Source organism: Phalacrocorax carbo, chromosome 3 (genome assembly GCF_963921805.1).
Source record: "Phalacrocorax carbo chromosome 3, bPhaCar2.1, whole genome shotgun sequence".
NCBI lineage: Eukaryota > Metazoa > Chordata > Aves > Suliformes > Phalacrocoracidae > Phalacrocorax > Phalacrocorax carbo.
The window spans coordinates 96,890,484-96,906,667 of NC_087515.1; the positions used below are offsets into that span (position 1 = coordinate 96,890,484).

The window sequence follows — 16,184 nt, forward strand, 5'->3', positions numbered from 1 at the left end:
TCACCACCCTCACAGTGAATGTCTTCCTTCCATCTTTCCATTTAAAGCTATTATCCCTTGTCCTATCACTACATGCCCTTGTAAAAAGTCCCTCTCCAACTTTCTTGTAGGTCCCCTTCAGGTACTGAAAGGCCACAGTAAAGTCTCCCTGAAGACTTCTCCAGGCTTAAAAACCCCAACTCTCTCAGCCTGTCCTCATAGGAGAGGTGCTCCAGCCCTCTATCACCTTTGTGGCCATTCTCTGGACTTGCTCCAGCAGGTCCATGTCCTTCTTATGTTGGGGGCTCCATAACTGAATGCAGTACTCCAGGTGGGGTCTCCTGAGAGTAGGGTAGAGGGGAGAATCACCTCCCTTGACCTGCTGGCCACATTTCTTTTGATGCAGCCCAGGACACAGTTGGCACATTGCAGGGTCATGTTGAACTTCTCATCAACACACACCCCAAGTCCTTCTCCACAGGGCTGCTCTCAATCCATTCTCCGCCCAGCCTGTATTTGTGCTTGGGATTGCCCCAACCCATGTGCAGGACCTTGCACTTGGCCTTGTTGAACTGCATGAGGTTCACACAGGCCCACCTCTCAATCTTGCCCAAGTCCCTCTGGATGGCACTCCTTCCCTCCAGCATGTTGACTGTACCACACAGCTTGGTGTCATGGGCAACCTTGCTGAGGGTGCACTTGATCCCACTGTTATTGATGAAGATATTAAACAGCACTGGTCCAAATATGGACCCCTGAGGAACGCCACTCATCACTGGTCTCCATTTGGACATCGAGCTGTTGAGTGCAACCATCCAGCCAATTTTTCATCCACCAAGTGGTCCATCCATCATATCCATGTCTCTACAATTTAGAGACAAGGTCGTTGTGTGGGGCAGCATCAAATGCTTTCCACAAGTCCAGGTAGATGATGCCAGTTGCTCTTCCCTTATCCACCAATGCTGTAACCCTGTCACAGAAGGCCACTAAATTTGTCAGGCACAATTTGCCCTTAGTGAAGCCATGCTGGCTGTCACCAACAACCTCCATATTTTCCATGTGCGTTAGCATAGTTTCCAGGATGACTGGCTCCAAGACCTTGTTGGGCTCAGAGGTGAGACTGACTGGCCTGTAGTTCCCTGGGTCTTCCTTTCTTCCCTTTTTAAAAATGGGGGTTATGTTTTCATAACATGTGAATGAAAACAAGGTTTTCCAGTCAGTGGGAACTTCACTGAACTGCCATGACTTCTCAAATATGATGGATAGCAACTTTATCTGCCAGTTATTCTCTGAATCTTTCCCCAGGGAAAGAAGTATGCACAAAGGAGTATTGCAGCGGATAGTTTTGGGGTGTAATAGAAAGAGTCCCTCTGCACTCTGAAGCCTCAAACTGCATTTCCATTAAAAATAATAATATAATTTTTTTTTCTTTTTCCTATTTCTAACCAGTGACTCAGGGGCACATCTGCACAAAGCTCAGAAAAACACAATGCAGAAAAACATAAAAATAGCCATACCAGTCAAACAAATATCTCCAACAAAAGATAATGCATACTGAAAGGTTTAAGAGGATAAACAAACAGCAGTAGCTCCTGAGAATACTCTCCCAGCATTGCACAGTCTGCACCTCAATTTCCTGAAATGTAAGAGACACCCTTTGTATATAACAGTGCTTAGAGTATTTTTATTCCTTTACTTTGTTCAGTTGTCTTTGAACTTTTGTACATTTTTAGCATCAAGAACATCCCAGAAAAAGGACCACAAAAATAGCAAGACACACAGAAATTTACATAGCTCTTGATGCATCAACTGAGAGACAGAGCATGTTAACACCACTCACAATGTGAGGAAAACAAAGTGACTCTACCTCCAAAAAGGAATTAATAATTCCACACAGCACTGTACTGCTCTGCATAGGCATGACAACTCCGGCTAGCAGAAGCTGGGTGGCTGGATCTCAGCTTCTTCATTTAGCTATGCACGTACAAAATATTTTGACTTTTTTTTTTTTTTACAACAGCTTTTGATTTTGCCAGTTTCAGATTCCACAGTAGTTCATTTTTAATTTGCAACAATGGTATGGCTTTTATAGTCTGAATTAAAAGAGTTATAATGTTCAGGAAAAGTACAGTGTCTTGATATTAAATATAAGATTGTTGAGCCTTACGTAAACTAACAGGAGCTTTGGGATTTGGCCTGAAAGTGAATATGCAAGGCACTAAGCAAAAAAAAAACCTAAACATTATTAACCATGGAAACTGTAAGAATAACTTGTACTGGGAAAAGCAATGTAGCCTGGTAATTTTAAAGAAAGACAACATCAGAGAAGGAGCTACAGAAAGAGCTAAGGGAAAACACAGCTTCATTTTAGATCAATCTCATTCAATCTACGATGTTTTACAATAACTCTTTCCATTAATTCGCATCTGGGAGCACAGTAAAGTAAAAACTGTCTAGCTGGATCAGATCAAAGGTTTCTCTACTCAAATGTATGACTACAGTTGTGGCAACAACAGATGTCTACAGAAAATTATAACAGGGCAACCATAAAGACTTCTCCAGTGGGTTTCCCAGACTTCAGCATCTTGGAACTCAAGAACTTTCAGACAAGCAGCAGGGTTTGTCTGACACATTCCAGGGATTTTTATTCCGTCAGCTTTCTAATAAATGTTCAGACTGTTTAAATCCTGTGGCAGAGTGTTCAAACTGTAATCATGCAATAGGAAGAATGAGCCTTTTCTATCCTTTTTGAACTTGCTATCAGATGGGTTTGATGCTCTAGTTTGCACACTGAAAAGGAGAGTAAAATAAATAAATAAATAATTCCCTATTAATCTTTTCTGTTCCATTCATGTTTGTATAGAACACAGAACAGGACATATTTCATCTCAGTTGTGCCTTTTTCAAATTCAGGTCCATACTGTCACATCTTAATTGGAAGATGTCCAACACTCTTGATCACTCTTGACACCTCCTCTGAACCTTTTCCAGTAATATTAGATCCACTTTGAGATGTGAGAACCAGAACCATATACATTGTTCAAGTTGTAGCACAATACAGTTTCATTAATAATAGTGACATTAAGGTGCTTTTGCTTTGTTCCCTGTTCTCTTCCTAATAATTCCTAAATTATACTTGTTTATTCGACTAGTACTTAAAAGTGAGCGCATCTTTTCATTGATCCTTAATTCCCAGATCATCTTCCTGAACAGGAATAGCTAGTCCCGAGCCTGTCATGAAATACATAGCATTTGCTTTGTTTTTCCTCTTCATCTGCATCACATTACTATTACTTTCTCTGAGTTTCACATACCACTTTATGATTCACTCCCCCAATATTGCAAAATCCTTTGAACATCTTTGCAGCCTGGTCTCCGTTTTTCTACCAAATATAACCTACCATCAGCAGCAGAAAACATTATTTTAACTCATCTCTTCAGTAGTATTATATATCTATTTCCCATTTTTAGCAAAACACAATTTGAGACAGAAATAGTAGGTAAAAAGAAAAGATAGTTTCCAAATTTTGTATCCTGTTAATTACAGATTTTAAAAGTGACAGCTGAAGTGAAACTCTACTTCTTTCAGTACTTAGAAATCTGGATAATAACAAAATAAACGAAACCCTCTGCCATTACTAAAATATTGCACACATATGAAAGCAGCATGTCAACCAACCAAGTATGATATTGAAATTCTGAGCCTCTCACAGCAACCGCTGTCTTTAAAAGGCATACTTGCTTATGGCACTGAAAGAACAGACACTTGAAGTACATGATGAAAAGAACATAAATTGACAAAATTGAGGGCTGAGGACTTAAATCATGATGCTAAAGATATGACTAAAATTTTTAAAAAAAGAAAACCAACAAAAAAAAGAACCAAATCAGTGAACTGCACTAACACATGTATCTGGAGAGTTTCATTCATATCTTAACTGGCTTCCATGTATATGCAGAAAATCCAGTATTATTTCAACTGTTACTATGGAACAACAACAATAAAATCACAAGAGGCCAAATTATTAGAAACTCCAACAACATGCTGTTTCCTCAGTGTTATGAGGGTTGTCTTCTATACTGAAGATGCTGGACTTCAGACTAGTAGACTTCCTCTAATACAGGCAACTAGCTCTAAAATCAATAAATGCGTACAACTGCCTTAATTTGCACACTAACATTCTGAAATGAAGTGAAACTTATCCTCTTGAATACACAGGAAGGCTGACATGCTTTCTGAGCCATGGCTGTTCCCAAGTCCTTGCTCAGAGGTCAGTGATGTTTATTCTCAAAGCTCTACCAAGTGGCCTGTTGAGAGCATAAGGAGCTCTCTTCTAGGCTCACAGACCACGAACTGCATAGTGGAACAAGTGGCTTCCTTTGGTTCTGTAGAGCCACCCCTTCTAGGAAAAAAAAAACAACCCCAAAACAAGCACATCTGCAGAGAATATATTGATCTGAGTGGCTTTTTCAGTGTGCTACAAAAACACGGCAGTGCAGGTAAGAGACGTTAACTTCCTAACAGAAGTGTTCTATCCTCCCATTTCTGTACATAATTACAGAAAAGCCACTGACATAATGAACGCTTCCAATGAGTCAAATTACAAATCAATACACACAAACATACCTTTTCGCCAGGAAGACCAGGAACACCATCCTGCCCTTTCATGCCCATTTCACCCTACAAAACAAATTATTCAGTTAGAAGTTCTGAAGACTTTTGAGGTTAACAGCAACTACTCAGGTCATATCTGTTTCAACAGAAAAGCATCTTCTACCCTGTTGTTGTCATGCTTAGTAAAGTAACCATTGCGGAAGAGGATGCGTTACATGTAACACTAAAATCAGACAAAATAAATACCTTTTAAAACACTTATAGTGTCAATTAAAACCCTCGTCTGGCAAATACTTGCACACTTCCCTAATAAGCAGGTCTACTGATTTTAAGGCAATTAAATTGCAACAGCAGAGTGAAGCCTAGTGGGTCCATTTTCACTGGGTTGAGTGTGTTCTACACTGAGAAAGCTCAACATGTAATACAGGTTTGTTTTGTCTAAAAGTTATGCACCCACAATATTTTAAAAATACATTATTTAAACTCAGTTCCTCTCTCCCTCCCTTTCACACCCTCAGAGAAGCCAAACCATAAGCGATCTATAAGAAAACTTTAGTTTTAAGAGACAAATGACTGATCAGGAGAGGTATGGAAGATCCAAGTAGCTGCAAACTGGACCATGAGTCTTAAAAATTATTGAAGAAACATCAAAGATGGCAATTTTGCTTCATAAAGTCAAAATAAGGGTTACAAAGTTTAAAATAAAAAGCGAGTGGATGCTAGAGAAATATAATGAAAGCAATGAAACCATATTATAGTCTTCATTTAAAAACAAAATAAAACTTTAGGAAGAGAACATTCTCTAGCAAACAGAAAATGCTGCAGCCTTTTTTGGAGTAATCCAACTCTTTATGAAGGAAACATCACTGCTTTGGAAAGAATTAACTATCAAATTGTTCTTCAAGAGAAAGGTTTGCACAAAGAAGCAAAAGAGACATATTTACACAATAACTGGCTCCTAAAATAGGCTGTTAACCTAGGTTTGGAGCCCAAATCTAAAACTGCAAACCCAAAAGCCCCTGCTGAGAAATTAGTCCTCAAGACCTCTAAACACACAAACTGCATAACTTTTTAAATAGTAGGATTTCCAAAAAAATTGGAAACTCCCAATTCTGATATTCAGCATATGTAGAAACTTCTCAGTATTAGGCAAAGTTCATCAGTTTGGTCAATAAACCCACTCTCTGCAGTAACAAACACCAGTTTCTCATGATCTTCCCGAACAGGATTCACACGCTGCTGCAGTGACTCCTTTTTCTCCTGTTACATATAGGACTGGAGACGCTTAATAGCACAGCATAAAGGCTTTGTCTAGGCCACAGAACATACATGTCCTGTGCCCTCTGCAGCCAATGAGTGCTCCAATCCTGGGGCCTGGCTTGCCTGGACGTTGATGCCTGCCAGCACGCTGGGGGTCATGGGATCTAGTGTTGTTCCAAAGTTCACAAGAGGAACATTAGGAACTGCACAGGTGAACTGCATCCCAGCAGCCTGGTTTCTTTCCCAAGAGCAAGGAGACCAGGTTCCTATCTGGATGACCATTTGTGCACTTGAGACTGTCCCCAAGGTAAAGCGCATAACCATTTCTTAAATTACAACCTAAGACCTTCTGTCAGGTTTAAAGCGATTTTAATTGATGTAGTTACAGTACAATATCATCAGCTAGGTATCCCAGCACTCGGTACCAGAATACAAACACTGCTGTAAAGCTTTAAAAAACAAAATAACAGAACCAAACCAAACCCCAAAAAACAACAAAACCACAAAAAACCCCACCAAAACTAAAAAATCTGAAAAAGCTTCATAGACAGAATACCGAGTCCCTTTATCTCTTCAGTGTAAATATACCTCTTTTCTGAAATGAAGTTGTTAACCTTTCTGAAGTTAAGAAAGGAGCAGTAAGATTGGCAATAAGTACATAACAACAGTATTTGCTATATCCCAAAATGGCAATTATAAAGCATTTAAACCCTGTTAAATGAAGGATTTAACAAGGCATTCCCTCTAGGCTGGCACACAGCAGCTGCCGACTCAGCACGCTGCACTCTGAGGTGCTTAAGTCTCCTCATATTTTACCCAGGAGTCTACAGATCAGATCAAGGACCCTGGATGGCAGTCTTAGTTAAGTTCTGATAATCCAGTATTTTTGTCTCTAGCCACAAGGAAAAAAGAAGGAGGAAAAAACCCAACCACTAAAACTCCCCAAGCCCCCAAAGTAGTCAGGTTTCCTCATTACCTTTTTCTAAAAGTAGAATGATGTGTCCTAATAACCGTAACCATAATTTTGAAATAAGATGTCACACCCTAACATTATTGTTGTTGCTTCTTGCTTACCATAAAACTTATTTACTTTCCTTGCCCCCCATTTTAATTTAGTAACAATTATTCACAGAAACCATCATAAAAAAACTGCATGTGTGCAGCCTGGCTCAAAACTCCTTTGTTTTTAACACATGAGCTAAGCAAATCAACCAAAATGAGCGACTCCTGGGTGCAGAGTACTATTCTATCCATAAGTTTAAACGACTGGTCAGAAGCAACGATTTCTGGAGGAGCGTAGGAGACATCTCCTATGTTCTTTTTATTCAACTATTGGAATGGTCCTTAGCTCTATCTCAGAAGTAGACCAAAATCGTGTACATGTGAACAGCATGAACCCACTGGCACTATGAGAGATAAAGAGGCAGGACTGGCCCCTGGTTACCTTATCTAATCACCCACAGAGTGACTCTCTTATCTATGCACACTCTGTTCCCTTATGCCACGTGCCATTATTTTAATAGACCAGAACCACTTTGTTACATTCAGCAGTGTATTTTTATATACCGTATAGTCTAAAATTACACAGCCTGCTACATGCCAGGAAGCCTTTCGCATATGTGACTCACTAGCCAATTAACCAAGGTATGTTTACACTTCTGTTCCACTAACTGCAGACAGACTCCCCACCTTGAAGACAATTATTTTCCACTGCAAATTAGATCCTAAAGTTATGCTTCTATCTTGTAATTGTGATTTTAATAACTACAGTCTGAAAGGTTCTAGTTTTTCATGCTTTTATAAAATGAGTTTAAAGATCAGATACGATAGGTTGTACAACGTATAACAGTATTCACACAGACGGCATGACAGAATAGAAAAAAAGTAGAGTAAATGCATTCTAAGGTTTTTTTTCAATTTTTTGTTTAATGGCATTTTCCTTTGCTTCTGTAGATCTCAAATTTCTTCATGAAACTGAAAAATCATGCTTTTCTCTTTCTTACATAGTAGATGCCAGAAGTATAGAAATGAGATGAAAAAACAGGGTTCCTGACTATCAGGCCTACACCTTCCCCTAAATAAATCTCTTATGCCTTAACAAGAGTATTCTAACTCCCAACACACACTGCAACTGAGCTTTTAAAGTGTATGTAAATAAATTAGTATGAATGGGAATAGAGTCGCATTTGCTTAGAGCTACCAAAGCCAACAGAAATATATGCGGCCAGAAGAACAATTTCATAAGCTGGTGAATGCTAGCAGTACAATGCTGGCATTTATAGGTTATGAGGTACACTCAGTATAACAACGTTCAAAGGTAGTCCTGTGAGCTTTAAGTCTACTGTTAGGATTTTCTACTAAGGCTTCCGGTGAAAATCCTTTTCAACTGAGCACAAGATACTTATTGAATAAAATATTTAAGCCATAGCACATTTTTCAGAAGGTGATCTCTTGCAAACAATAGGATGGCTACTACGTTTTTGACAATGTTTATTTTGGTAAACTCACGAGCAGACAGGCTGAAGTGAAAAAAAATAAAAATGGGGAAAAAAAAAAGCTTCTGTCAACTTCCCATAATGCCAAGCCAAACTAAATCCTTAAAAAGAGATTGCAGACAGCAAACATGCTTCTTTCCAATGATACCAATCAGCCTTCTATCTGAAGTGGAAACAATTTTGCACATCTGAGGCCACCTGCAGCATTACACTTGTGATCATTTTTTTGCATTAATGACTCTGAGGGTTTCAAAAGCACTTGCCCTTTACCTCTTTGCACCATGCAGCCTTTATTCAATGCACCTGTTGTAGAACTACAAATGATATGCTAGTAGCAGACACAAAATACGGTACCTTGATTCCTATACCACACATTACTATTAAAGAGTCACGTACAGCAAAGATAGCCTAAAGCCAGACGTGGTAATAGAAAGAATGACAAAGTGATAATTATTTAAGTTAATAAATTAGTCCTTTCTCATGCAAAACCAAAAAACAACTCTTTTAAGGAAGTATTTAATTTAAACACATTATTTTGTCTCTGAAATTGCAAATTTATTTTAAATACATATACATTGTGATATGGAGTGGGATTAACTTGACACATCAACATTTAATCTAGAAAACAAAGTCTACAAGGAATTTTGAAAGAAGAAAAATATTCTCAGCAGAGCCATGTACTAACCAGGTACAGACAATGATTTTAATACTAAGACAAAAGCAAGTGCACTTAAGAAACAGAATGACATTAATGTGGCCTAGAGCACACACACTGCTGAAGTATTGAATTACAACATTGTTCTTGTCTGCAATGGGGACATAATAGTTCAAATAAAATGAGTAACCTGCATCGGTTGTCAAAACACTCCTTAACCAAAACCAGTTTTGGTTTTGTAAGATTTGATTAAGAAAATTAGCTTTCCTGGTTTTAATCTCTGCATAGTTATGTGTGCCAATAGCATCAGAAATGTCCAGGTAAGAAAATGTGTATTATTATCGAGAACAAAATACCAGCACACTCTGAGGAGAGTTGCTCCAGCAGACAGTGTACTGGCAGGGTTTCCAAAAGTGGAGAGTGAAAGAGGTAATGTAGAGAACTCATCCTTCGTACTACATCCGACATCTGCATGATTAATGTCAGAGGCAGCCCCTGTAAGAAACTATGTAAGTTAATATTTTAAACTTAGGTGTACGGACAGGTAAGCAATTCTCATGATTGTAAAATGGTGATAGAAGTATTTAGACCTGGGGGGACAAAAAAATCCTCATTAGGAACTTTTAGCTGATGAATACAATAAATTCAATTTTGGAGAAAGAAAAATCACCCCAAAGGCAGCATCACTCCAGGGTTTCCCTGGCACTGAGGGAGAAGCAAGACGTATATAGCTCGGGAAGTATCAACCTTGTTACTCCCAGTAGAAGCCCCCAGCTGTGCGCTGACCCAGCAGCGCAGGGGCTCAGCCTCACTGTGGCCTGAGCTGGATGTTGCTGGTTTAACACCTGTGCCAGGGCCTGTGACTGCTGCCTTCCTTGCTCCAGCTTCAGCTCTGGGGGTGGCCCTGCTGGGGAGGGGTGACACCCCAACGCTCTGAGCACCTCAAAGTGCTGAGGATTCACTGCCACCCTCTTCACTCCCTCTTGGGAATGATTTAAACTGCTGTCCTAAAGACTGAGATACTGGAACGGTGAATATGGTAACATAGAAAATAGGTATATGTATTAAGACTTTTGAATGAAAGCAGATTAAACTGTATTATTAATGATATTTTCCTTATTAATTTGATAACATGGATTATTAGGTGGTTAAAACATTAAGTAGGACTACCAACAAATTCTTAGCTCCATAGGCATGGAATGTTCCCTTCTGCCCGTTACAGGATTTTATTCTGCCAAGCGTACATACAATTCCCGGCTTTGTCATCACTGACAGCCAGCTGTATTCTGCCCAGAATTTTTCTTTTTCATGCACTCCAGCTTCTAGGGCCCTATCAATAACCTCTGCAACAAAAATCAGACCAGAAAAGAACCATTCTCCAGGCTGCATAACAAAATAAATATGCCTTAGGTGGAATCAGGTGGACCTGGGTTATAAGAGGAATGACAGAGAAGGAAGAAAGGAAGACCAGCAAGGAAAATAAGCAGAAAGAACAGTCAGACACCTCATTTGTTCTCCATGAGTTCTTTTCTCCTTATCATTCTATTACAAATATTTTCCTAATGCAACAATGTATTGCATAAAACCATCTCTACCAATCCTAAAATAGCCTTTTAAACATCCTTTTCCTTAAGGAAAATTTAAATTAATGAAGCTCACTTGAATAGCAATAAATTTCCCCACGGTGTCCATCAACAGGCACTTTAATGTTTGAAAGCACTCTGCCTCTGGCTTTTTGCTCCCTGCTGTACTTAGAGTATTAACCAATGACCTATTAATACAGCTTGGAATGGGTTTAGTATTATATCAAAATAGTTAATTCTTTTTGGATTTCAATTCAAAATCGTTCATCGGCACTAAGTTTGCTTAAAAGAAAAAGATTACATATAATTACTTTTTTTAGACTCTTTGATAGAGAAAATTAGTTTGTGTATTCAGTATATATGTAATTATTCCAATTACTGTGATCATATTCTGTCTTTCTGAAGATTTTTTTCATATTGAGGACAAAATGGGACCTTCACACCATGATCAAAAGACATCTGCTAACAATATATTTCTAAGAGACTGAGCAGATATACACCATGCTGAAGTAGTAGAAATTGCTTCCAAAACAGAAAACATGGTAAATTTCTCACTCAGCTCAGCAGAAACAGAAACCTAGCTCTACAGAACAGATATCAAAATCTGTTAAATCACAGGAGACTTCTACGTGACTTATGACCACTTGGAACTTGTGAAATACACTGGGCTAAGAATCAAGCTACCGTGAGAGTAACGCGGTATATTTTTCAGGGATAACCTAAGTTGCACTCTTGACTACTGCCTCTCAGTTTACACACAAAGGGAAAAAGCTATCAGGCAGTCCAAAAAGTGTGTTTCAAGGGCAGAGGTCAGTAAGCAGCAAACAAAGTTGGTCCTGGTTACTTTTTAAGTGTAAATTATTCAGGCATTAAAGAACAGGAGGTTGTCCCTTGCTGCAGAAGCTGATCTCCCAGCAAATAAAATCCTGGAGAGCAAACATCCCTGTATCCAAGCCTGCACAGGAAACAAAAGGGACATGGACTACTGCCCTGGAGGCAATTCTTCCTACACAGCAAGGAATGTATGGTACCAAACTGAACAGTCTGGTCATTCAAGAAGGGAGACAGTCTTAAAACTGAGCAGATTCTTCACCCCTGAAGCACCAGAGGTAATACTTCTGCTGCTGAGTGAAGAACTGTCCTCATAATGTCCTCATGAAGCCATAATGGAAGGCCAGGCATACAAACATGAAGATCATTCACTCAAATGGAATAATTTTGATCAGTGATGCTCCTGCACATTCAGATGGACAGCTTGCCAGAGATGCCTCAGTATTTGCTGAATGCTTGTTCCAGGGAAAATACGGCACTTTAGTCATTTGGGCTTACAATACACTTTGGACTTTGGCTCAGACCTGTTCAGAGGCACTAAGATGAGCCAAGAGTACAGGACTGCCAAGCATACTGTCAAGTGTACAGGAATGAAGTGGAAACAAGCTAGTAATTAAATTCAAATACCTAAAAATGGCTTATCAGGTATCATGCTTTGTATTGGTTATAGCTTAGATATTCATGAACAGGCAAATCAGAGTATGATCTTAGGGAATAACTATGTTAGACTAAAGAGAAGGGCAATTTCTGGGCACTTGAATATTGCCTAACACCAGTCTGTGTACAGAAAGACTTTCTTGCCAATCCCACAGCAACAAAAAGACACGTAAATTCAGTCATACCATTAATTACTGTGGATGGGAAATTGGAACGAGACAATGTAAAATAAAAGGATAAGGAATGTTGTGCTGAACAAGACATAGTATCAATGGATACAGAAATTTCCTAGAAAAGAAGCTAAAAAATTGACATTAATTTGTTTTCACTTGGATGCTGCCATGATAAGGACATTTAGATACAGTTAGTTGGACACTAATAATAATATGATTTGGAAGAAAACAAGATGAAGAGCTGAATGCAAGCGAAGTGGGAAACATAGGCTGAAGAACCATCAGACAACTCAGAGAAATCCTGGTTATTTGTGACTGGCCAAAGTCATCAAAAAGCTGCCTCTTTCACGTATAACGTATCACAGAACATCCAACCACAGTCTGTTACTCTTCTTTACATAATCTGGCAATAAATCATGTATCCTGCATGTCTGGAATGGTCTGGGGTCTTGTTAACTCTCCACCTCTAATTATTAGTGTAACAAGGCCATCTTTAATAGGAAATGTTACTGAACACTTACACAAAGGCAGAGGCGAAACAAAAAGTGTTACTAAAGCCTCAGAGAATGTGGCATTCAACTCCATCATGGTAAGCACTATTCAAGTCAGTATTTGTTTGCTCCAAAAGGTCAACAGTGAGACCATCCTTTTAATCACAGCAGTAATGGGCCCTCCACCCACCCCAAAACTAGGAAGTAGCAAGTACCGGTCAATTATAAGGAAGGTTCAAATGAAGCAGCATTCTAGCTGTTTGCTGTACTACCTCTGCCTTGAACTTGCTGATTCACTGATTTTTGTGAACTGACATTCACAAATGGCAATTTACTATCATTAGGCTAAGCTGCTGGATGCAGCACATAATCCTGCTCAGGCTGTAAATATTCAGTGAAATATCAGAATGGCTGGTGATAAACCAAACAAATCTGGACTTATTTGGACTTTTGGTAGGCCACTCAAAAAAAAAAAATCTATTTGTATAAATCTTGAAAGATTTGTTTTTCATGAATCTCAAGCTTAATGATTTTCAGTTTTACATCTAAACCAAAAATTTTGTACTTTGTTAATTACCAACCATGTCAGACAGGCAATTTGCTATCAGTGATGCACAGAAGTTGAAAGACTTCATTGACTGTTGGATGGTTTCTGAATCAACGCAATGAGGGTTTCTTTGTAAAACAAACAGGAGAACAGAACTGGTGGTGACCACAGGCACCCACATGCTTCATTTAGAAGTACTATGCTTAGCATGGTAAATACTGCTAGTTGGCTGTGAGATGGAAAGGTAAAAAAATTAGACTTCAGAAGTCTCCCTTCTCATCTTACTAGGAGTAATAGTCTAAATGGATCATGTCAGGAGCAGAAAAGCAGTTTCCCAAATAAATGCTAGGAAAATCCCTATGTTGGTAACATAGGCTAACCCTAACACTGACATATACTCAGACCTAAGATCATCAAAAATTCATTATTAAATTTGGAAACTGTCAGCAATTCCTCTAGGTTCAGCTGGGCTACAGAAGCTAATATGCTTGAACTTTTTTCTCCACCTAGGAAAAAGATACAGCTAGTATCAAAAGTGAAATATATATTGGAGGAGAGGAGTTGGCGGGGAAGACACTATCAAAGGAATCTACTTAATTTCAACCAACTGTCTAGGTGAGCCCTCTCAGAACTGCACCCATTTCAGCCAGGTACCACAGTCCTAGGAACAGTGCTGACTGTCTTCACAAAATATTTCAGATCATGTATTAAACAGTACGCTGAGAGGGAGGATGCTGGGTTAGGACACCTCCATCCTAACCTCTGGATTAGGACATTCCAGGTATCTTCCTCTCACACTGCATTCCCTGAACTCAGAATTCCTATCCACTGTTTTTCTGGCTGATTTGCAATAGCTTATCAAAGTTGCCCCCTCTGTTAGCACAAGAAAAACACATTCTGTGTATAATCCAGCATCCTTCAAACAAATGTAGGGAACAGAGTTCAAAGGGAAAACATCTGATATGCTGACCTTTACTATTAGGAAACCCTCAGGCTAAATACCACAGGAATGCCATGGTAAACATTACAGAACAAAAATACAGAATAGGCCCAAGGAAAGGAGCACCAACCAGTCTGTCCTAGGGTCTTGCCAATGTCAGGTCCCTTTCCTTTCACAACTAAGAAAGTTTCAGGTAAGAGTGATGTCAAAGAATATAGAGTGCTGAGGTCATATGAGTGAATTTATACCCTCCTGATGATGCCTGCAGGGATGAATCCACCACAGAGTATTCTGTCCGTCAGCAGTGACGTGCACACATGATATGGGAAAACCCTTGTCAGAGATGACATATACAACTTCTCTTTTTTTGGATAAGGGGAACAGGCAATAGGACACGCTGACAGGGTTGGGTAGGCATGCGCTTCCCAGGCAGGTAAGCTGTGTTCCATGGAGCTGATGAGGGGACCCCAAAATAAGACAGCTGTATGCTGCCTGGCAGAAAGCCCATGCAGGAAACCAGAGACTGACTGATAAAGGTTTTAACTGCGTACAGGGAGATTCCTTGAAGGAATAACAAAATCCATTAAGTTTCTATTCAAGAAAGATAGGCCAAAGATAAAGATTTGAAAGAGAGAATTCAAATGATATTTTACCTTTTCACCTTTAACTCCTTTCTGGCCTGGCAAACCAGCTACTCCTGGCAATCCTGCTTCTCCCTGATTTTAAAAGAAGTCAAAAATCAACAAAGCAGCAGATCCAAAATATGTATTTGTTTTGGTTTCCTTGTCTTTATCACAAAAGCCTAACAAAGCAAATGACTTGGAATAAATATAGCACAACACCCAGGGGAAGGATTTTAAAAAAAGCATTACGTAGAAAATAATTTATTCTCAAGTAAAAACATCTACACTAAATATAATGCCTGAATATAATTCTCATTTTTACTATGGATTTTTTTTTGGTGTGTGTTCAAACAACTAAACCTTACAGACCTCTGCAACTCTAACTTTATCTCAAATGTACTATTTCTTAACTCAGGAATACAATGTAAGTAGATTACAACACTACAAGCCAGTATGATTTTTTTTTAATAACTAAAAAAAAAATATTAATTTAATTAATTTATTTTTTTTAATACCTAGCAGCATTAAACAGCATGATGCACTAAAAAGCAATAGTAAAACCTCATACTTTATTTGGAAAGCAGTGGCATCTCTCTCTAGATTCTTGCTGCATTCCTGGAAGTGTGTATATTTTGCTGGCATAAACAGTCACTGGTGATGAAGTCGTAGCAAGTAACCTCTCCTCACGTGGGCACTAAAATAAAAAGAAGATTTTCTGATTTTTAGCCCACTTTGGTTAATAGGTAAATAACATCCGAACACCACTTTTAAGTTACTTTGTTTTAATACTCCTGTACACACCATATTACAGAGAAGCCACAATAACTGCCAAACAGAGGAAAAAGCTGTAGTAAAATGAAATCTAGACATTGTGGTCCTTCTGTACTAAAAGCAATGCAGATAAAACTTATTTGACTCTCCCACTTCTTTCTTCCAAAAGAGCCCAGACAGGAATAAAGTCTCCCAGAATTAGTAGTAGTGAAGCAGAAAATGCCCATGGGAAAAAAAAAGAGGGTACTTCTCAGTCTCATCCCCGCCCTGAAATGCAAAACGTCAGAGTGAGCGTGAGGGAAAATTCTGTCATTTTTTTGTAATTAAATACTTTGGGCATGCACAGTTTGGAAACAAACAATAAGCCCTGAAGCCAATATTCACCTGTCTGTAACTCATGAGAGCTGAGCCAACCTGAAGATATACTACAGGACAAGTCAACAGAACCTGATAAATTTCAGAAGCTCTCATTAAGATGTAATGAGGTCTCCTGCGAGCCTTCTGTCAAAGAAATTTCCAGAGGATTTAGAGCTTAGTGTAGAAATTTGTGTCCAAGGATAAATT

General features: G+C 38.9%; 1 protein-coding gene across 4 annotated transcripts in view; it reads right to left on the reverse strand.

Moving 5' to 3' along the window:
• Positions 1-16,184, reverse strand: part of COL19A1 (collagen type XIX alpha 1 chain) — a 215,218-nt gene that overhangs the window by 160,965 nt on the left and 38,069 nt on the right. For all 4 annotated transcript variants that reach the window (XM_064447840.1, XM_064447838.1, XM_064447839.1 and 1 more), the window contains 3 exons: positions 15,418-15,543; positions 14,880-14,942; positions 4,607-4,660 (listed from right to left, as the gene is read on the reverse strand). In XM_064447840.1, coding sequence (XP_064303910.1) covers positions 4,607-4,660; positions 14,880-14,942; positions 15,418-15,543 — 243 coding nt within the window. The remainder of the gene's footprint in view (positions 1-4,606; positions 4,661-14,879; positions 14,943-15,417; positions 15,544-16,184) is intronic.